The 21,704-nt window shown below is 45.4% G+C and overlaps 1 protein-coding gene across 1 annotated transcript; it reads left to right on the top strand.

Annotated features, from left to right (window-relative positions):
- The first annotated feature begins 2,081 nt into the window (after positions 1-2,081).
- Positions 2,082-21,271, top strand: LOC101832798 (sulfotransferase 6B1). Its single transcript, XM_005072993.3, has 6 exons — positions 2,082-2,337; positions 4,427-4,611; positions 7,977-8,103; positions 14,844-14,938; positions 15,239-15,425; positions 20,119-21,271. Exons 1-6 carry the CDS (start codon positions 2,193-2,195, stop codon positions 20,250-20,252), a joined length of 873 nt encoding a protein of 290 aa, XP_005073050.1. The 5' UTR covers positions 2,082-2,192; the 3' UTR covers positions 20,253-21,271.
- Positions 21,272-21,704: the final 433 nt, after the last annotated feature.

The raw sequence follows: 21,704 nt of genomic DNA, 5'->3' as shown, positions 1-21,704 counted from the left end.
ACTCCCTGAACTTTGGACTTAGGACTCAGAGGGTTTTAGTTGGAATTGTTGGGAAAGCTTCCTCCCTTAAGGACTAGCTTTCACAGTACTGCCAAGGGAGGAGTGCGATCAATAGTCCTACCCAGCTGTAAGGAGTGGGAACCCTAACAATGACGAGCAAGTCAAGATATCCCTGGAATTGCCACAGTCGCACTTATCTCTTGCCGATAACCAACAGATGTCTAGTTGGACTTAAAGCCCATTCAACAGGAGGGAAATCTGCCTGGTATTGGAAATTTAGCTAATTACTGGGGCTGGTGAGATCATGGTTCTTAAAGGGGAACCTCCACCTGCTACTTACTGGACTAGCATTCTAAGTACTTACATCCACAGATGAGTGGAGCTTTCACCCCTCATCAAAGAGCTTCTGCCCACAGCAGATAAAGACCATCACAGAAAACTACAGCTGGTCAAAATACAGAGAAGACATGGCCGCGGGGTACCCAGAACCTGAGAGCACATCTACAACACGTCTCCTATACCCAAGGCTCAGAGAGCATCAAGAAACAGAAGGCAGAAGGTTGTCAGGTCCAGTAGACTAGAAGTCTGCTGTGAAATTGCTCCTTCCAGCCATGACAGGGAAACTACACCCGTGGAATCCCAACAAGACCAGAACAATTCCAACATCAGACAATATCCCAGTGTAGATGGTAGGAATCTCATGGGTCCTACTCCTAGATAAAGAGCTCTGCGTAATCAGCAACTGCCGGGAGAGGGGGAATCAGTATTTCTCAGAGGTGAATCCCATTGATTATCTAATACCAAGTGGTTATCCCTGGAAACATACACAGGCAGGCAGCGCGGAGTGGTCTCAACAGGTTGCTTTTATGGAGCTATTTCTTTAAATGTGAATATAACAACAAAGAAGAGGAGGGTGTGAATTAGGGACAGGAGACTTGAGATGAGTAGGAGGAGGGAGGAGGAATGATGTAATCATATTTTTGTTAAGTTGAATATTTTAAAAGAGAGCCAGTGGGGGGAGGCAAAATTAACTATTAAAAAATTAACCCTAATAATAATTTTATTTTTAAAAAGGATCTTGAATTTCCAGTCCTCCAGCCTACACCTGCTGGGTGTTGGGACTACAGGCCTGCACCTCCATGCACGGTTTACTTGTTGCTGAGTATCCATTCCAGGGCTTCACTCACGCTGGACAGCGGCACCAACTGAGCTATACAGCCCCACCGCCGGGCTCTGTGCTCTCTTAGGTGTCCTGTTCATTCCGTGTGCTGACCTCACTACCCAGCGGCTACTCTCAGTCCGCCTGTTTACCCTATTAGTAAATTATTTGTTATTGCCTGCACGCATGATCTTTCATTTCTGTTACTGCCATAGGCTTCTCTTGTTCAAATATTTCCCCTACAGCATATCCCTGTTTTTGATGCTCAATTAAAAGTTTGTTCATTTCTTCATTAATACGCATCGTTCCTTCGATTGTTAGATAAGCCAAATTTCTCAACTGTGGTTCACTGAGATAATTGGGCACTTCATTACTATATCTAATTGAATCTGGGATACTGGAATATTATTGACAAAGACTAAAAGTGACTGCAACAAGAATTAACTTCCTTCTCTCTATGGCCTCCTGTTTGCAAATGTCCTCAAGGGATCTCTTCTTACTGTGGGCACTCTGACGTTATATCTCTTCTAAACTGTAGCTCATAAAGAGTATCCCAAGAGTATCTGCCAATTCCTGGAAACATTCTGATTTCCCATGTCTCTGTCCCCTTCTTCCACAAAATGTCAATACTGGCTACTTCCTATACCATGTTAATAAGTAGAAATCTAATTTTCCTAAGTGTTCCTTCAGTGATATAATTCATTACAGTGACCTATTTAGTCCAAAGGATTTAACTAGTGATACTATCTTAACATGGTGATAGTGTTTTATGAAAATGAACCTGAACTAGGTGGAAGGAGACGTTTTGTAACCTGTGTTATCAGAAAAATTCAGATAACACTATTTTTATAATAGGCATTGGTTTACTTATGGTTTAAAAATTATTCTTGTGAAGAGTTGCAAAAGGCATATATAGACGCATGGAATGTCAGCTTAGAGATACCAAGATTGCTCTGCCACTCCGCTGGGGTTGTGACCAAGGGCCAGGATTGTCCGTGGCTTGAATCCACAGTTTCTAATAGATTCGGAGAAGATGTCATCCCAGAGTCAGTCAAGCCTCCTCCACAGGTACAAGGGTGTCCTCTTCCCTGCCGTGTCTTCGGAAGAACTCCTCGATTCCTTGGATTCTTTTGATGCAAGAGAAGACGACATATTTCTGGTTTCCTACCCAAAATCTGGTGAGTTTTTTTCTAAAGTGTACTTACTGTGGGATGCAGAATGGCAACAAAACAAATAGAAGAATCGTTTCTATAGTATCTTTATTTATCGGAAATTTTATTCCATGGGGGGCAGGGGGGACATAGTCTTTAAGAACTTAAATTTTTCTTACTTTAAAAAGATTGAGATAAAATAACTGAAGCTCTGCAGAGATTCACTTTTATCCAATTTGTGAAGATATGTAAGTGTTGATATATCTTATGTAATAAAGAAAATAGTTTATACAGATTCCCATCGCATCTTTGGCCAATCATTGTGATGACCAAACAGCCTGTGTTCAGTCCGTGCTTAGTGGTCTATAACTTTTTCATCTGCCATAGAAGAGCCATACTTTCCCCGCTAAAAGTTTTACTTCAGAAAAATTTTGCTATGTGATGTCCAGTAGCCAACTACTATTTCCAGAACAGTGGTCACACGGAGATGATGGCTACCCCGTAAGCAGCGCAACAGCTATCAGCCTTTGAGCTGTGTGCTATAGTCACTAATTAAACTGAGAGGTCATCACGGTGGGAAGTGGCAAAGTACACACACACACACACACACACACACACACGCACACACACACACGCACACACACACACACACGCACGCACGCACCTCTTAATTCCAGGTCGGGGATTCTGATGGTCTCTTCTGACCTCTGCAAACACCAGGTACTCACAGGATACACATAAATACCTGCAGGTAAAGCACTCACACTTGTAAAATAAATAAATAAATCTAAAAACAAAAAACAAAAGAAACGAACAAAACACAAGACAAAAAAGAAACTTAGTAAGGTACACTTTACATAAAACCTATAAAGCAAACCTGAGTGCTATTTAGACCCTGAATATTTACTCAGCCGTAAAGTTGTGGCTATTGCACCTCACTGAAATCACAATGAAACAGAGGACACTAGCATACGCCCAGTTTAGTCTCCTTAGGGATGTAGTCTTCACATTAGCAAAATGCCCCCCACTCCCTCCTTCAAGCTTTCATTTTTCTGCTGCAAAATTGAAACATAGTATCATTTGCTTCACCGAAGTGTAACATTGTGTGTGTGTGTGTGTGTGTGTGTGTGTGTGTGTGTGTGTGTGTGTGTGTGTGTGTGTTGAGCTGCTTACGGGGTAAGCACTCTTGGTTGGGCACGTGGGTGTGGGAAGTCCAGTGGAACAGCACTTGTGTAGCATGAATGAAGTGCTGAGTTCAACACCCCCCCAGCCCCGCATCATAAACAAACACAAAAACATTGGACCAATGAGATTGCTCCGTGGCCAAAACCCTTGTTGTGCAAACCTGGCAATCCGAATTTGATCCAGGGAACTCCGATAAAGGAGGAAGACAGAACCAATTCTGCGAAGTTGTCTTCGTGTGTTCTAAGACACTGGAACCCCCACATCATCTGCAACTGCAATAATAACAAATACAGTTTAAAACAATACCATCACTTAAAAAAAAAACAAAACAAAACCAAAACCGAGCTCATGTGTCTTTCCAGATTCTAGGGTAGCAGCCTTTTAGCTCTCTGAGTGTAACATTTATGATTTAATACTTGGTTTGCATAAATACTGCTGTGTGCACAAGGAGAGATCTGTGCCTATCTTGAAGGGGTGAATGGGGAGGTGAACATACCCCCACGAATGTAACAGAGGAAGGGGCTGGATACCATGGGGAGACAGAAAAGGGAGACTGACTATGTGTATCTGTGTGTGGGGGGGGTTGTTGGGAAGGTAGAAGATCGTCTATAGAAGAAGAAGGCTCTTGGCTTCATGGGACTATGGGAATTACATTAAAAAATGTGTGTGAGTTGGTGATTTGAAGGTTCTAGAAATGAGTAACAACAAAGTATTTTATACCAAGGAATCAGCAAGCACCCCTTTCACGCCTGTAACCGGATTCTACTCAAAACAAGTTAGCGTTTCACCGGGCTGCAGGGGCATCACACGGCGACCCACGGCTGACTATAGTCACGCTCGCCTTGCTCTGGCAACATGCTCATGGTCTACACGCGCTTCCTCAGCTGCGCCATTTAATTAAAGCTGCATTTCATCTTCTGTTTCTGTGAAGGAACCCACTGGGTGGCGGAAGTCATTGAGAACATTCCCGATGCTGGAGTCACTCTCACATACCCTATTGAATGGGGAGACATTTCTAAATTAGAAGAGCTAAAAACGGTCCCTAAGAGAAGGGTTATCCCAACGCATCTGAGCTATGAGATGACCCCTGTGACGGTTAAACAGAAGAAATGTAAGGTAAGTCCTGCTCTCAGCGTGCAGCCTTGGGAATGATGGATTCTTTCCCCCCCTGAGGATTCATTTTCTTTTTATTTTATGTGTATGTGTGAGTGCCTTCATGTGTGCGTGTACATGCATGCAGTGGCTTTGGAGTCCCAAAGAAACCATCGATCTCTTAGAACTGGAGTTACAGACAGTTGTGAGCCACCAATCAGGTGCTAGGAACTGACCTCAGATTCTCTGTAAGAGTAGCCAGGGCTCTAATCACTGACCAACCCCACCAGCCTTCAGGTTCTTGAACTCTCACCCTGTCATGGGGCTTGATGGCAGCAAAGCAATTCCCACTTATATTTAATTATGTTATTTTTTCTAGGAAAAATTATTATAACAATAAATGCTAAAGGACTATTTGCGCAAGACATTATTATTATTAATTCATAGGTTATTATTTTGAAAGCCAGCTATAATTTAAAAGAACATTTTATTTTTCCCATTTACATTTTCATGGGGGGGTGATTTTTTGTGCAATAAAGGGATGAGGACGCCATGCTTGTAGGTCACACATAACACATATTTTCAGTTTGGTTAAAACATATCTACACAGGAGAAAATAAAAACACTAAGTGGGAACAGCTCAACCAACAAAGTGAATTTCGAGTGTATGGCATTAGCGTTCCATTTGATCTTTTAACAAACGTGTGCAAGGAACGGTTTGATATGAAATAAAATGCAAGGATATCAAAGTTTGGAAATCGGAGACAAGACACGAAGCCTCCTCCAACCACACAAACAAAAGCAAGGCTGCCCATGGCACAGGGAAGAGTCTCCCACGACTGTCAGTTGTGGCCACAGCTCTCCAGGCTCCCATTCCTGCATAGACAAAGGTGAACAGCCTGTCAGGGTCAGGGTGCCAGAGCCCTGCCTGTCTGTCTGTCAGAACAGGGAGGCTAAACCCAATTGCATTTTCAGAGCTCAGTGAGCCATTTTCCTGAGACAGAGAGAGGAGGAGGGAAGCAAGCAGAGAAAGGCCAGTTAGACACTCTCATCTTCCATGCCTGGATTAAATGCAAGACCCAGAGAGGGAGGAGACCTGTGAGGAGCGCTGGAGACAGAGGGGAGGGAGGGGGAGCATGAGGGGAGGGAGGGGTGACACACACACACACACACACACACACACACACACGAGCGCGCGTGCACTCAGGAGGAGGGGGGAGGGAAAGAGGGAGAATTACATCCAGTTACTAATGTCATCCTTAAAGCAGTCGCCACCAGCCAGAAGGTTTTGCGTCTGTCACACACACGACACACGTGGGTCACAGGCCACTTAAGAGCCCGAAATTCAGACAGGTGCTTCTTAACCTCCACAATGACGGTTCAGCCTCAAGGCACAACCCTTTCTGAAAGGCCCTAATGGGAACCAAGCCTCTACCCTCCCTTCTGGTCTCCAGAAGATAGGAGGCTATTAAGTGACTCAGCAAATACTGTCTTATTGGAGTCAGCTGCCTGTCCCCTGGCTGCCCATTGACGCGCAAGCTGAACGTCTCGTTCCTATCAGCTCAGAGGTAATGCTGCATATAACTGAATACTCCATGAATGGGCTTGTAGGTTAGTCCTGAAGGCCTGAGAGTCAGCCTAGCTTCCCCTGCCCAAGCAGGGCTGGCTCCTCCCCCCAAATGTCCCCTAAGACACTCCACTTTCACTTAGTTTCTGTTGTTCTTATTTTCGTTGATGTGCATGGGTGTTTCGCTTGCATGCATGCCTGTGCACCGCGTGTGAAGCTGGTGTGTGTGGCAGGGGGCAGAGGGGGCGTCATGGAGGTTCACATAGCTGTATTCCTTTCTTCTTGATCTGCTTTTTCTCCTTCCCCTTGTGCTAGGAAAACCCCTGGCATGGCATGTATATTGTGTAACTCATTTTACGTTGCTTAATAATGATTTTACTTTTATCATTTGTGTGTGTGTATGTGTGTGTGTGTGCGTGTGCACGCTCGTGTGAGTACAGGGGTCCATGGGCACCTATGACATTGGATCCCTCAGGATCTGGGATGACAGGTAGTTGTGAGCTGCCCGATATGGGTTCTGGGAGCTGAACTCGGGCCGTCTGGAAGAACAAGCCCGAAGCCCTCTCTCTAGCTCCTCAAGATCGGTTAGTTAATGTCCCCTTGCCTGCCTCTCCCAGAGTACCACAACCACCATCATCCTACTGGTCAGTGGTGGCTTAACCCTTTGCTGCTATCCCATTTTGTCTATGTAGTGGAGTTTTAGAAGTGAGCTCACCAAGCCTTGGGTTTCTGGAGACCTGGCACAGGGAGAGGGAGCCCAGGGCCTGTGAGGTTGCTCCGAGTTACATAAGCTAGAGAGGATTGTGGGTGTGGCTGGGTAAAGGTGGTTCTTCATTCCTGAACACACTGACCTTTGCATGCCCCTCCATTAATGAGGAGCCAGGCACTACTCATGTGGACCACACAACATCTGGACTATGAACATGCTACTAAAAGATAGCAGTGGATCAAAAGTGACTCAGCAAACCCTGTCTTATCTGGGTAAATTGTGTCTGTCAGTTGTCAATTAAAAACACAGGACATCTCGTTCTTAACTTGTACGACGTTGACTGCAATCAGAAGTGCTCCATGACTCAGTATCCACTGCCTTCTGGGGATTTCTCGCCTGTTCCTTTGCAGTCCTGTCTTAGAACTCCTACCGTGCTCCGTTGTCAAGAGCACATTTACCTCAGTCGACTATACACCGAGAGAGGGCTTGAATCATCTCCGGGTTGCTCACTGTCGCATCCCTTGGAACCGGATCACTGCATGTCACCTGGTACACAGCACACACTGAATGCTTGTTTCTGCAGTGAATTGTAGTTGAGTTTTCCTAGACACTGGAAGCGAATCCCAGATGTTCTGCTGTGCAAGGAAGTAAATTGTCAAAAATGATAGTTTTCCCTATAAAAAATAGAGTTCGTGAAAAATTTTGCTGCATGTAAATGTTTTCTAACGTATAGATAAGCAAAAAGTAATTTTGCCTGACAGTAAATAGGGGTTTCCCATGCCTGGCCCTGACAGACAGGACAACACTTAGCAAACTGATTCAGAAAGCTGTCCCCTGGACCGTGAGCAGCATGCCTACTGGGGGTACTGGTTAGAAACCTAGAAAGCCCAGCCACCTCTGCGACCTCCGGAATCAAAGTCTGCTTGTCGCATTCCTCATGCACACTAGACCCAGAGAGGGAAACCTAACACTGTTTTGTCATCAGCTTACAGCTATTAAAAAACAAGAAGGTAGAATTTGTATAGGTGAGCTTTAGCTACCACCTTCTTTTGAGAAATACTTTGTGTTGTGGTTATTTTCACCTGAGAACACATTGTTTGCATGTTTCAACAGATTGTGTACATCGTCCGAGACCCGAAGGATACAGCCGTGTCCCTGTTCCACTACTACAGAGATAACCCCAACCTCCCATCCCCTGACACGTGGGCTGCGTTTTTAGAGCTGTTCCTCAAAGGAGACGGTAGCTATGACACTCACCATTTTACCAAAATTTTAAATTGTTTTATTTACTTGTGTGTGCTCATGCATGTATGTGTGTGTGTGTTCGCGTGTGTGTGCATGTGCCTAGGAGAATTCGAGAATCTGTGTGAATGTGTGTGCATGCACAATGGTGTGCAAACTTCTGAGGAGAATGATAGTGTCCTGCTGTCTCGATCCCCACCTCGTCTCCTTGAGGCAGGGTCTCTCCCTGAACTTGGAGCTGGGCTGTCTGATGGGGACTACAGACATCCCCCAGCCTCCACCCCAGTTGTGCTGAGGTTACAGACATCCCCCAGCCTCCACCCCAGCTGAGCTTAGGTTACAGACATCCCCCAGCCTCCACCCCAGCTGAGCTGAGGTTACAGACATCCCCCAGCCTCCACCCCAGCTGAGCTGAGGTTACAGACATCCCCCAGCCTCCACCCCAGCTGAGCTGAGGTTACAGACATCCCCCAGCCTCCACCCCAGCTGTGCTGAGGTTACAGACTTGCACTTGTACTCCCTCAGCCCTCTTGTAACCTGGATGCTGGGATTTGAACTCAGATCCTGGTGTTTGTGCTGCAAGTGTTTACATCCACTGAACCACCTGCCAACCCTGACAATCATCTTCTAAAAATTATTATATACATTGATCTTTCTCATGAGAAATGAAAGTGAGCTCCAAACCTTTGGTGGATGGTTACTGCCTTCATATACACCGAAGAGAGGAGCCTTGTTTCTTCTAAGCAAAGTCTTAATTACTTCACGGTCATTTTTATAACTCCGGGGAGGAGCTTGTTTGCATGTGAGTTATAGTATCTTCAAAATAGAGATTAATTCTTTATAAGAACGTACTTTTTTTCATGTGTCACTGTTTTTTTTTCCTGTGAGGTAATTATGCACTGAGTGGAGGGGAGTTAGGCAGCCTGAAAGGGATCACGAACAAAGAAAGGAAACATACATGCACACACAGATGCTCCCAAGGAAACCAATATACAAATCCTGAGCAAACTGACTTCATGAACCGACAAAGCCTCCCAGGGCACATTGGCTCTGCCACCCTGAACCACCATCTAGTTCATTCCTTTCCCCCGGCTCAGTCGTGTGGGGGGCACCTTAAAAAGTCTTAATTCTTAAATATTAATTACAGCGCGTCAAGATATTAGGAGACATGAGTTTAAAATGACGAAGGCTTGGAGGACTCAATCTCTTTATGGGGAGGTCCCCTGCAAGCCTGTTCTAGCTACACGTTTATTGAATAACTTTTACTTAAAGAATAAATGGCAGGGAATTGGCAGTCTAAAAATCTGGAGTATCTGACTTTCTGCTAATTCCCCACCCTCACCCCATCCTGAGTTACTTAACCTAGGTTAAGGGATTTATTTACATATATCACTTTCTTCAGTTTTAAACAGTGTAGCGTTTGAGATTTTTGTACCCGTAAATAATGTGGTTAGGTCAAATCCAGGCCCTTACTTCTCGCTTTCACTTCCCCTTACCGACACACACACACACACACCGCCTTCCCCTCCCAATCTTACCCACTCTTGTTTTAACCCAGTGGGCCCCACCCTGTGCAAAGCTGCCAGCACCAAGTGGACACCGTAGGTCTCTGATTTCACAGCTTTGCTGGCAGATCATTCATCTTTTACCAGTTAGTCTCAGCGAGGCCACAGCCCCTGTAGCCCGACCCAGAGATCTGCCGTGACTCCTGCTGGAGGCACAGGGGGCTATGTTAGTCTCACGCCGCCATCCCAGCTCGCCCTTCAGACATAGTTTCCTCCTTAGCAAATGCCTCTGGGCCGACAGGTACTTTACACGATTCAAACAGGCGGTGCATGTTTGTGTCACCCACAACCTCCCAAGAATGGCGAAGGCTTGGACATCCTAACGCTGGCCCCAGGCTCATAAACCCCCTTTCACCCTGACCATTCACCGCGTGCCACCCACGTGACGGAGATGCCTAGCCGAGTGCTAGGTAAATATTATCTATTATCTCATTTCACCCTCAACAGAAGAGGAGCAGGGTTATATTGGTGCTGCCCCGCCTTCCTTCCGGGTGCAGGCTTATAATAAGGACTTGAGCAGGTTGGGACACAGGACGCAGGGAGGAGAGGGAGCTGTGATGTACAACATGGGAACAAAAAAAAATAGCATTTTCTGTCTTGAGAAAAAGCAGACTTGGGGTCTGTCCTGGAGAAAGAATTTCGTGTTTAGACTCTGCTTGTACTAGTCTTGTGGTAGATGCTATTATCATCATTTTGCATCATTTTGTGAGGCTAAAGAACTCACAGAGACGTAACAAGTAAGAGCACGATTTAACGTTCATTCCAAAATCTTTCTTCTTACCCTGATTGTGATTGTCCTCTAAATATTTAAGGATGGTTAGCATGCCTCTCTCTGCCTCGAGTCCATCTTTGGAACAAGCAGTGTCTAAACACGCAATTCTTTTTCCAGGACAGACCCCGAGTCTGCTTTTTCTCAAGACAGGAAATGCTATTTTTTTTTTTTTGTTCTCACATTGTACGTCACTGCTCCCTCTCCTCCCTGCATCCCGTGTCCCAACCTGCTCAAGTCCTTATTATGAGCCTGCACCCGGAAGGGGAGCACACCCAGGTGAGGGATGGGAAGGCAGGGCAGCCCCGATATAACCCGGCTCCTCTTCTACTCCTCGGTTTTCTTTGGACACAGTCATACTAAGGGCCAGGCCAGAGTGAAGCGAGGCCAGCTGCTGCTGGGGAAATGTGTGCCCAGTGAACGCAGCAGGGCCATCATAGCAGAGTATCTGGAGGAGGGCAGAGGATGGTTGGCAAAGCATTCCAGCCATTTCTCTTACACCTTCTGGGGTGAATGAATAGATCTTTGGTTGTAATGGGATCTTACCTATGAATACCCCACCTCTGGGTGCTTAGTCCTGGTGCAAACCCTGTACACCAAAACTTTAAAAAGATGTATTTGGATGTGAGCAATGACTTTACTGTTCTTATTTGTAAGACAAGAGGATGGACATGCAATCCCAGCACTTGAGAGGTTGATGCAGGGGGATTAGGAGTTTAAGATGATCCCGGGCCGTACACAAGTTCAAGGATCATGTAGGCTATGTGACACCAACTCAGGGGAAGAAAACGTCAACTGCTTGTGCCGCAATGCAGATGCAGGTGTGCAGCGGCATGTCACACCTGTGACCTTTAAGGGGTGTTTGAAGGACTCTGAAGAATGTCACTTGCTTTGCTGTCCACAAAATAGAAGATGGCTGAAGTGAAGACAGGACATCAGCTCTTGTCTGCCCTTCATTCTGTGTGGCTTTCGACAAGTTCCAAAAGTACCTAGAGATCCATCCTTCACCTGCCAAACAAGACTAACAAAATGGCTCGCCTTACAGGACTGTTCAGAGTTTCAACTTAGGTAACGACTGCAATCCACCGTAGAAGTCCACCCAGCTGTTCTGCTAGACACAGGAGACTGTCGAGTAGCTTCACACGAGGCAGATGCATATCCAAGGATGTTATTTCATAAGGAAGGTGCTATGATGTCCTGGGCTGGTCTTCATGTGTGGACTCAGCTCCTAGTTACAGAAAAAGACAATAGAGTAGAGCGATGTGGATAGACATTTACGGAATCATCTAATTTACCTTCCGGGTAGTAGCTCGTCAAGTTGAACATTAACTATATTATACTCTGGCGATATCAGGCCATACTAGTAGCTCAATGAAACTAGTACCTTAATGATGAGCACATTTTCCCACCTCTAGCTCCCTCTCAAGCCTTGTCTTAGGGTTGTGTGTTTCCAAGGTCCTCCATTGCAGAAAGTATTGCTTTATAGCACAATGGTTATATTTTCAGAGTGATGTCTAGAAACTAGAGCCTAAGACATATATTATAACTGGTGTTGGGCAGAAGGCAGAGATGACTGGTGCGGAGAACGGAGCAGTAAGGTACCGCATGCAGGTGGGTGGGGAGCCTTGGCGTCCCAGGTTGGAAGCGCAGAGTTGTGTGAAGTCCTCTCGCAGTAACCAGAGACAGGGAAGAAGATGAAGTGTTTTGCTTCAATGCTATGCGGCTTTTTCTTCTTCTTCTTCTTCAGTTTATTGAAATAAGCATTAGGGTAGCAGGGGAACATTGCCAAGGAGACGGTTTCGTGAGCCAATGAGGAGAAGAAATCAAAGACAGAAAGGGTGGGTCAGAACTGTGGGAGCTGTCAGGTGAAGCCATTACAGCTGCTGGCAAGACAGGGGTGACACAAATGGTTGTGACAGACGGCCAGTGTCCTCGGCGGCATCCGCTGAGAGGCCAGGTTGATTGAAGACTGAGGTCGGGAGGGAAATGTGCACTAGTCAAAGGATGTAACGTTTCAAAGAAACGTGCGTTTTGTAGGAAGAGAGGGGGACATTCTGGAAGTTTCTAGCAAGCACACTTTCTGACTCAGACATATGGATTGGGTGAGCATGAGCCTGTTCTGCCCATGGGCATTCTGGGGTAGAGGAGTCTTGGACGGCAGGAGATGACAATTCGGGCATAAGCCAATTCCAGGCATTCGGGGAAAGGGCCTGGCGACTGTCAAACATGAGGCGGGTGCAGAAAGCAGTTCCCTCAAAGGAGGAATTGTCTTGACCTTAGAAGCTAAATTTTCTTTACAATGAGGCTCTATCAGCGACTTGGAAAATGAGGCTTGCGATTTAAAACCTAATGCAATTTGTCACTTGAGAATTCTAAGCAGTTTGAGGATGCCTCTGCATATGGCGGTGACGGACTTCCATGTGCTACCCAGGAAGGCACACGCGGCATCCACATTCTTTCTTTCAGCTGGCCTCTGTCCATTTGGGGAAGGGTGGAATATAAATCCATCTGCGATGAATAGAACAGCTGCCTTTCACACAGCTCTAAAATTCATTCTTAAGCATGCGTTGCAGTTCATTTCTTCCCGAAACAGCCCTAATGGGCAAGGTTGATTACATTTAACCAGAGGCCACGACTCTGAGTCGACTGTGATCCCTGGCGGTGGGACACAGACTTCTCTAACAGTTCCAAGGCCTCTGGATCATCCAAAGTTGTTCCAGTGACATCATACAGGGGCCTAGGCTGTGGGTAGGAGGTCCCCGGTGCAGACTGGCTTTAGGTTGAGACCCTGCTGGTGCAAGATTATCTTTGTTCCTTAAGGTTGTATGAGAGAAAAAGCAGTCTTGCTTCTACAGGTATTTGAGTCTGGGAAAAGGGCAGCCGTTCTTAGAAAAGCAACCCCTCTGCTGCTGCTGTAGTCAATTGGGCAATTCTCAGATAAGATATTGGGTAAGGCCTGAAACCCTGACAAGGAAAAGCAAGGCAACTCTTTGAGGAGTTTACTCTCAACCAGCTGTCTGGGGTGTAAGGTCAACTCCATAATAGCAACCTAGCAGTCCCAGAACTTTCTGGTCTAAAAATACATAATAAAATAAGTCAGACTCAGAAGGACAAACACTATGTGTTTTCTCTAATGTGTGGAATCTAGATTTCAGTGTGCGTGTGTGTGTGTGCGTGTGTGCATGTGTGTGCATGTGTGTGTGTGTGTGAAACAGCAAATAATAATACTGTACATGTATGAAAATGTCATGATGATGAAACTCATTAGTATGATGATGAATGAAATATATGTACACAGGATTATTATTTGTTTCCTCAGAAACTGAAATCAGCAAAAACTGCAGTTAGTTTTTGAGTTAATCATATTGCAGTTATATTGTATATAATGAATTCCAGGCTTTAATGTTGACTACATCACATGCATCACTAGCTGGCACTCAGGGCTTCCTTCACTCTTGTCTGCTGAGCGGAGAGTGAGCCGATGGTGGGAGTTTCCTCCCAAGCACTTTTGAGTCTGAGGGCGCCAGCCGGAGTTGGCGTGTGGGGTGAGAATGACAGTTGGAAGGGGGCTTTTACACTTACTCTGCTTTGTGTATCATGGTTCCAACTGCTGATGGCCTGAGATAAGAGCGAGCCTTCCTCCCTGGTCATCAGTGCTAAAAAGGTTACACCCAACGATAGTTTACTTTTGAGCCTTGAGAATTTTCAAGGCTCTCATTTGACAACAAAATAAAGAGACAATAGCAACTGCAGACAAATTCCTAAGGCTGAACTGTTTATTCTTAAACTAAGTTGAATAGAGTATTTTTAAAATTCATTATGTTTTAATTTACCTTAAATTTTTTTAGACAATAGATTTTAGGCAATGTAAGAGCCTTTAAAAAAAAGAAGTTTAAAAACTGGGTGCCCTAGCTTACGGTTATAATCTCAGCACTTGAGAGTCTGAGGCAGGAGGATTACTATGAGTCTCAGAACTTCCGCTGGCTACAGTGAAAGCACGGCTCAAGGAAAAAGTTTTAAAACGTTTGTGACAAAACCTGGAATTATGAATGTCACCTTAAAGGAAGAAAATGACTGATCCTTAATGTTTCCTTAGAGAAGCTTAAAAAGTCCAGAATATAAATATTGAGAAAAACATGTGGTTTGATGTCGCTGCTACTTTTCATGGTGGTAAAAAAAAAATACTAGAAATAAGAAAATAAAATACTTAGAGTATTGTGAAAAGATGTGGCCGCCAGCATATCAGGACGACACGCCCCCGAGTGACATGAACTCTTCTGGGTGGTCTCCCTACAAGCTAATGAGCACTGCTCTGGCGGACCCCTTTGCTGAGGCAGGAAGAAGCCAGATGTGGGGTGAAGCCTTCACTGTGAGCAGTGACACCATAATGTGCTTCTCTTCCAGTTGTGTATGGTTCCTGGTTTGACCATGTTCTGAGCTGGGATAAGTACAAAAATGACAAGAACGTCCTCTTCCTATTCTATGAAGAAATGAAGCAAGTAAGTCTTCTCCGCCAGCCCCTGCTGTAATTGGGCTAAAAGTCAGGGCATGAAAACTGAAGTGTGGTGGCACACAGCTTTAATCCCAGCCCTCGGAGGCAGAAGCAGGCGATCTCTGTGAGTTTCGGGCCAGCCTGGTCTACACATAGAGTTCCTGGGACAGCCAGGATGACATATCGAAACCCCGCCTAAAACAAACAAACAAAAGCAATTGATGACTTGGCTTTCAAATTTGAAGGAGTGAATTCCATATTTAGAGTAAGAGGCACATTTACTTTCCTTAATTTTCTTATCGCTCAGGATTTCGTTAAGAGCATAAAGAAAATGACTTCTTTCCTTGGCATCCATGTGAATGACAGTGAGATGAGTAGGATCGCTCGGAACACATCGTTCAGCGAAATGAAAAGCAATGCAGTTAAAGAAAACTGCGATCCCAACCACACCATCTGTGCCCTCACGTCCGACAGGAACCTGGTATTCAGAAAAGGTAAGCGGAGAGGAGATGGCTGCATCCGGGGCTTCCATGGCTGCATCCGGGGCTTCCACTAGGGAGTGCGTCTGGCTTGCAGTTTCTATAGATGTTTTCTTTCCTCACCTGGAAGTCACATACTGAGTATGTGCAGACTTTTGTTAACATGGTTTCCTAAACAGTAGCAAGCAGCCACTACGTGCGTGGCGTTGGGATGGTAATAAGTAATGTCGAGATGATTAATGGGAATGGGAGAATTCCGTAGGTTATACCGCAGGTTTTATGTAAGCAGAGGTTAAATGATACTTTATATAAGCAATGTGCATCTCAGAATGTTGGTGACAGAGAATTCTGGTGTAGGCAGAATTGCTCTGTGTCCCTGCAGCTGGCTCCTGATTAACCGCCCAGAAACTATTTATTAATTATAAATGCTCGGCTGATAGCTCAGGCTTGTTACTAGCTAACTCTTACCTTTTAGATCAACCCATATTTTTTTTATCTACCCTGTGCCACGTGGCGGTACCTTTTCTTGGTATAGCATGCTCACCTCCTGATTCCTCTGTATCGGCCTGGTGGCTCCTCTGACCCCGCCCTTCTTCCCAGCATTCATTCTGCCCCCCCCAGCTATCCGCCAATCAGCTTTTTGTTAACAATGAGAGCAGCCCGTCTTCACAGTGCACAGAAGGACTATTCCACAACGTCCTGGAACCAATCTCCTCTGTGTATAGAAGGAGGACTGTGGTGGTGCTTAAAGCTCTCTTTGGTCTTTGTACTCTCCATTTCTTCATAATGGACCTTAAATTGCGTAGGAATACAAGAAACAGAGTTAAATCTCCCCCAATAATTCTCCAGGTTCAAGTTAGAAGCAAGTAAGGAATATCTGGATGTAGGATCTTTTTTTTTTTTTAAGATTTACGTGTAAGAGTGTTCTGTCTGCTTTTGTATCTGTGGATTCAGTGCCCAAGGAGGCCAGAAGGGGGCATTGGATCCCCTACGAATGGAGTTATACAGTAGGCTGTAGGTATTAGGAACTGAACCCAGGTCCTTTGTGAGAGTAGCCAGTGCTCCTAACCTCTGAGCAATCTCTACAGACCCTAGAACTGTTTTGAAGTATGTAAATCTTATCCATACATAGGAGAAATGTTTTACAACTTATAAAGGCAAAATGTTTTGTGTGTATATATGCTTGCATGATTCTTGCTAGAAAGCCAAAGTTTATTTCCTTTCTTTGGCCCAACTAAATATAATCCCTCCCCCCCACACACACACTGCAAATATTTGCCAACTCAAGTGTAAAACAGTTATTCGCTTAACTTTACAAATTTTCTATTGTTGTAGTTCCGTCTTATTATGCAGAGTCACAAAACCAAGGCTTAGAAAGGGGCAAAGCATTCAACTCAAGTAAATATTAATAAGATATTAATTCTGGAGTTAATACACAAATACTGAAAAAACACAGCATCACTTTTCCAAATGCATAATGGTAAGAGAGTCAAACTCCCAAATAACCACATGGAGACTTTTATTAGTTATGAAATCTCAGCCCGTAGTTTAGGCTTGTTTCTAACTAGCTCTTATAACTTAAATTAGCCAATTTCTAATCATCTACATACTTCTACATGGCTCGGTTACCTTTACTTTGTGCTGCCCATCCTGCTTCCTCTGCATCTGGCTGGCCACTCTGCCTGTCTTCCTCTCTGAGTCCTTTCTGTCCCCAGAGGTCCTGCCTAGCCTCTGCCTGCCTAGCCAATGGCCATTCAGCCCTTTATCAAGCCAGCCACGGTGATGCATCTTCACACCGTGTAAAGGAATGCTCCGCAGCCACTGTGGGTAAGGGGTGTGGGCAGGGGCATACATTCCCTGTTAAGGAGGGGTCTACCAGTAGGTCTGGGACTGGAAGTCTGAGAAATGGTTATGAAAGTGACGGGAGACACGAACGCTTTCCAGGGAGAGCCAGAGGCAGAGAGGGGTCGGAAGCCCAGCTGAGTCACATAGTCCATCCTAGAAGAAGAGGGGGCGCTGTGCTGCAGAGGGAGATGTGGGAAGCAGAATGCGGGAGATGAGAGGATGGTGGTGCCGGAGAGCAGAGCGAGAGCAGAGCGTGGACTTCATGAGAAGCCCTGCCCTCTCCCCTCCCCTCCCCTCCCCACCTCTCCTCTCCTCCTCTCCCCTCTCCTCCCCACTCCTCCTCCCCACTCCTCCCTTTCTCTCCCCTCCTCTCCTCTCCCCTCCTCCTCCTTCCCTCTTCTGCCTGTCCTCTGCTGTCCTCTCCCCAACCTCTTTTCTGGTTGAAGAGGACATGGCACAAGCAGGCAATGTGTTTATACCGCGGTAGAAGCAGGGAATAAACAGTTAGGAGACTGTGACAGTGAGGCAGGAAACTGATAAACTGTTTAGGTGAGACATATGGTGAGTCATCCCTGGGACAATGACAGGAGCCCTGCTTGCCGGGTTTAGTCAGGGAGCCCTCGGCAGGTTGTGGAATGAGGGGGGGAGAGAGAGAGAGACAGAGAGAGAGACAGAGAGAGACAGAGAGAGACAGAGAGACAGAGACAGAGAGAGACAGAGAGAGACAGAGAGAGACAGAGAGACAGAGACAGAGAGAGACAGAGAGAGAGAGACAGAGAGAGAGCCAAGAGCTGGTGGTGCAATGACAGACTATGGCTCTCAGGGCGTGTTAACACCCAAGAGAGTGGAGCAGTCTCCGGGGAGCCAGGAAAAGGCACGGGCCAAGTCAGGCAGAACGCCGATTGGGAACCTGCCAATCGTTCGTGAGCTCTGAGCGGTTCCGCAGTACTGAAGAAGGGAAGGGAGAGCCGGAGAAAGTAAAGACCATGCTGCACGGGCTGTGAGAACGCAGAGCAGGAAGACCACGTGGTAGTGGGAGAGAGGCGGGACCGGAAAAGGTTAGGGGGCTTCCGGAGAGGAGACCACGACGAGGGGACAGACAGACTCAGAGGGAGTGTGTGTAAGCAAGGCAGACGGAGCAAGGAGGAGAAGGGAGCGGTTGCGTAAATACGAGAGTGAGACAGGAGGGAGCCCTGAGGTCTCATAGTGATGTGTTTCATTACACGCCCTCGAGAGTCCCGTGCACAAAGCAATCGCTGTTCTCAAGTCCCACCCCGGAGACATGTGAGACACTCCTGCGGCGGCTATCCACCCCTGCCCCCCTCAGCTGCCATAGCTGCACTCCTGGCAAACAGCCCCAGGTAAAACCCCACCATCACTGCCTGTAGCTAGCAGCGTGTGAGTCCCACCATGTGTGTTTCCCTTGTGTTGGAGGTAAACATGGGAGACCGGCTGCTACTGGACACTTGCACTGGTGTAAAAACACGTATACACACAAAGTAAATAAATCTTTAAAAGAACAGCGGCAGCAATAACAAAACCCAAAATATAGATGGTGATCAACTTTAAGTCCATATGCCATAGTTTTCTGAGTTCAGATTCGTGATGTCCATCTTAATATAATCTCAGTGTATCAATTTTTCATAAGGGGATGATGACTCACACCTTTAATACCAGCACTCTATAGGCAGATTTGAGGCCAGCCTGATCCGAATATGTGTGTTCCAAGTCAACCAGAACTACATAATATAGCCGGGCAATGGTGGCACACGCCTTTAATCCCAGCACTCGGGAGGCAGAGGCAAGTGAATCTCTGTGAGTTCGAGGCTGGGCTGGACCGACAGCCTCCAAAACAATACAGAGAAACCCTGTCTCATTAAAAACAAACAAACAAACGAAAAAACAGAACTACATAATATAACCCTGTCTAAAAAAACAATCATATAATAGCAGCGTATTTCAATAAAATACACAGAATGTGAAAAAAAAGAAGCCATCTCTTGAATATAATGCATTTCTTTCCTGTGGGTGACACTTGGTCCAGCATGCAATCCAATCATGCCAGCCATGTGTTTTCTTAACACATGATGGAAGACGCCTAGCTCTTGGTTACACACAAACAGTACATTATAGTCCCCGGCTTGAAAGTGTTTACAAGCGAATTGGAAACAAAAGATCACAGAGAACAAATGTAGAGACAAAATAATGAGCCATTGACCCTAACACATGGAGGCAGACCCCAGGGATGGAGTCTGAGCCCCAAGTCTAACAAGGGGAGCATAATGGGAACAAGAAAGTCAGTTTTGAGGGGTTGAAAAACACAACTTTTCAATTTAAGAGAGGCTGGCAGACTACATACACTTATCACCAAACTCTTATGTTGAAAACTGGTATCTATGTGTCCAATTCTCCACTGTTCATTTTATAGGCACAGGTTTCTGAAAATAAGGTGAGCTACCCATCTCTGATGATTCTCAACTCAGCTTCTGCTGTGCAAGCTCCCTAGGTGGTGAACGCAGAACCTACCTCTATGCCCACATTGCTCACTTATGCCCTTGGCATGCTTAAACTGTAATGTTCTTGGTTAGTCCAACAAAAAAATGTCTGTATCTTTTAAATCTTCCTTTAAATAAGTAATTATAAACTGTAGAAATTAATATACAACCACCACAGTGGCCATTAGAAACAGCAAACAAGCGAGTGAGAAATAGTCCCCCATCATCTTCTCACCAGGAGGGACCAACAGCCCCCATGGGATTGCAAAGCTGACAGATTTCCTCTGCCAAATGTACAGGACTTCCCCCATCATGTGAGTGCTGTGGTTTAGGTTGATTCTTGCCTGATAGATTTCACGTGTTTCCAGGAGTGGTGGGTGACTGGATAAACTACTTCACTCCGAAGCAGAAGAGAGTCTTTGATGAACTATTCACAGAGAAAATGAAACACAGCGACGTGGGCAGATGCCTGAAGGAGTATGTGAACACAGATGGGAAATGACATCGATTTCCATTCTCTGCAGTGCAGCGCTCAGAAAACATGTAAATAATTCTTTACGGTTGTGGAAAGCAGGCCTCTCTTCCCACGGGAAGCACATACATCAAGAATGTGTCTAAAGTGGCACTTACGAGAGACTATCATTACTACCGTGTTTGGTGACAGTAGAGAATTATTAATATAAGGGGGCATAAAATTCTTCAGTAGCTGAACTCTGTATCCATTTCTGCATGTTCAGTAAGGCCAGGGGCAGTTTCTGTTCAGAAAGAGAGCATTACTGTAAACCCCCACGAACTACACAGATGTGGAAAGGAGGAGAAAATTGTATTTTTTGCCTATATCCCAACGTTTTTGTTTCTACATTTCCAAGTGTCTGTAAGAAACACTTTCCCAAATCACAATAACAACAGACCCCTTCCTGTCGAGCTTGGAACACCTAATAGTTGGATCCTATTATACATTGATGAACATGAAGAATGAATAGACCTCTGGATGAACATGACTGAGTATGCCTGTATTTTCTTAAAATCACCTCAATTAAATTATACATTTTCTCATTTTCCCAATTTTGAAACTGAACTTTCCTTTGAAAATTTCCATGTTTATGATTCTTTATAGTCTTTTGGATATGTACACTCTCTTCCAGACTCATGCCCAATGCTAATCCAGTCTCTATAGCTCTCTGTAAGGTGTACCACCCAGTGCCTTTCACGAGAGGGCACTGTAAGGTGTTCTCCACATGTCTCTGCTGGCACAGTTTACTTCTGTTGTATACTCTCACATAAAGGCTTGCTGGGAAATCAAAACCATACTATGTTTAGCTCTTAATGCTGAGCTCAAAGAAGGAGGTGATTTGCTGAGTTCAGCTGAACTCTTTGACTCTTGTATAAGAGCCAATGTAAATGTCCAGGGACAAATCGGTTGGAGTATTTTATGTGTCATGGATGACTCAGGAAGAAGTTCAACTTACATAAATCTTCTGCACGCATGCGTTTGTTACAAATAAAGACCATTCCTTTTGACTTTGTGCAACTCTACTTTTCTAAAGGTTGACTTTAGCTGCTTCCCTTCTTCAAGTAAACGAAGTTATTGAAGGACAAAGCAGGGTGATCTTGATGCAGCCTTCCTGCTGGAGATGCATGACCGAGCTGACTTCACGTCTTCTCTTGATGGCCAGGGAAGGAGAAGGGCATCAGCCAGGCTAGGGAGACAGATAAGGCTGGAAGTGAAGAAAGCATTGGAAGTACCAAGTCCTGTAAGGCTCCTCCATGTGTCCTCATGGCACTGCAATGACCACCGAAATTAAGATAAACAAGACAAATATCTCATGGTATTTCGCCCTTCTAGATATGTAAAGTACGGTTGGCAGGCTGTAATTCAATGTTGATAAGAATTTGCTGACAGTCAATAACCTAAGCATGTGATCAAAAACCCAAACCCTCAGTCCTTGATCAG

This window comes from Mesocricetus auratus, unplaced genomic scaffold, assembly GCF_017639785.1.
Source record: "Mesocricetus auratus isolate SY011 unplaced genomic scaffold, BCM_Maur_2.0 Super-Scaffold_100001, whole genome shotgun sequence".
NCBI lineage: Eukaryota > Metazoa > Chordata > Mammalia > Rodentia > Cricetidae > Mesocricetus > Mesocricetus auratus.
The sequence above is the reverse complement of the archived record's forward strand: the minus strand, read 5'-3'. Positions and strand labels throughout refer to the sequence as shown.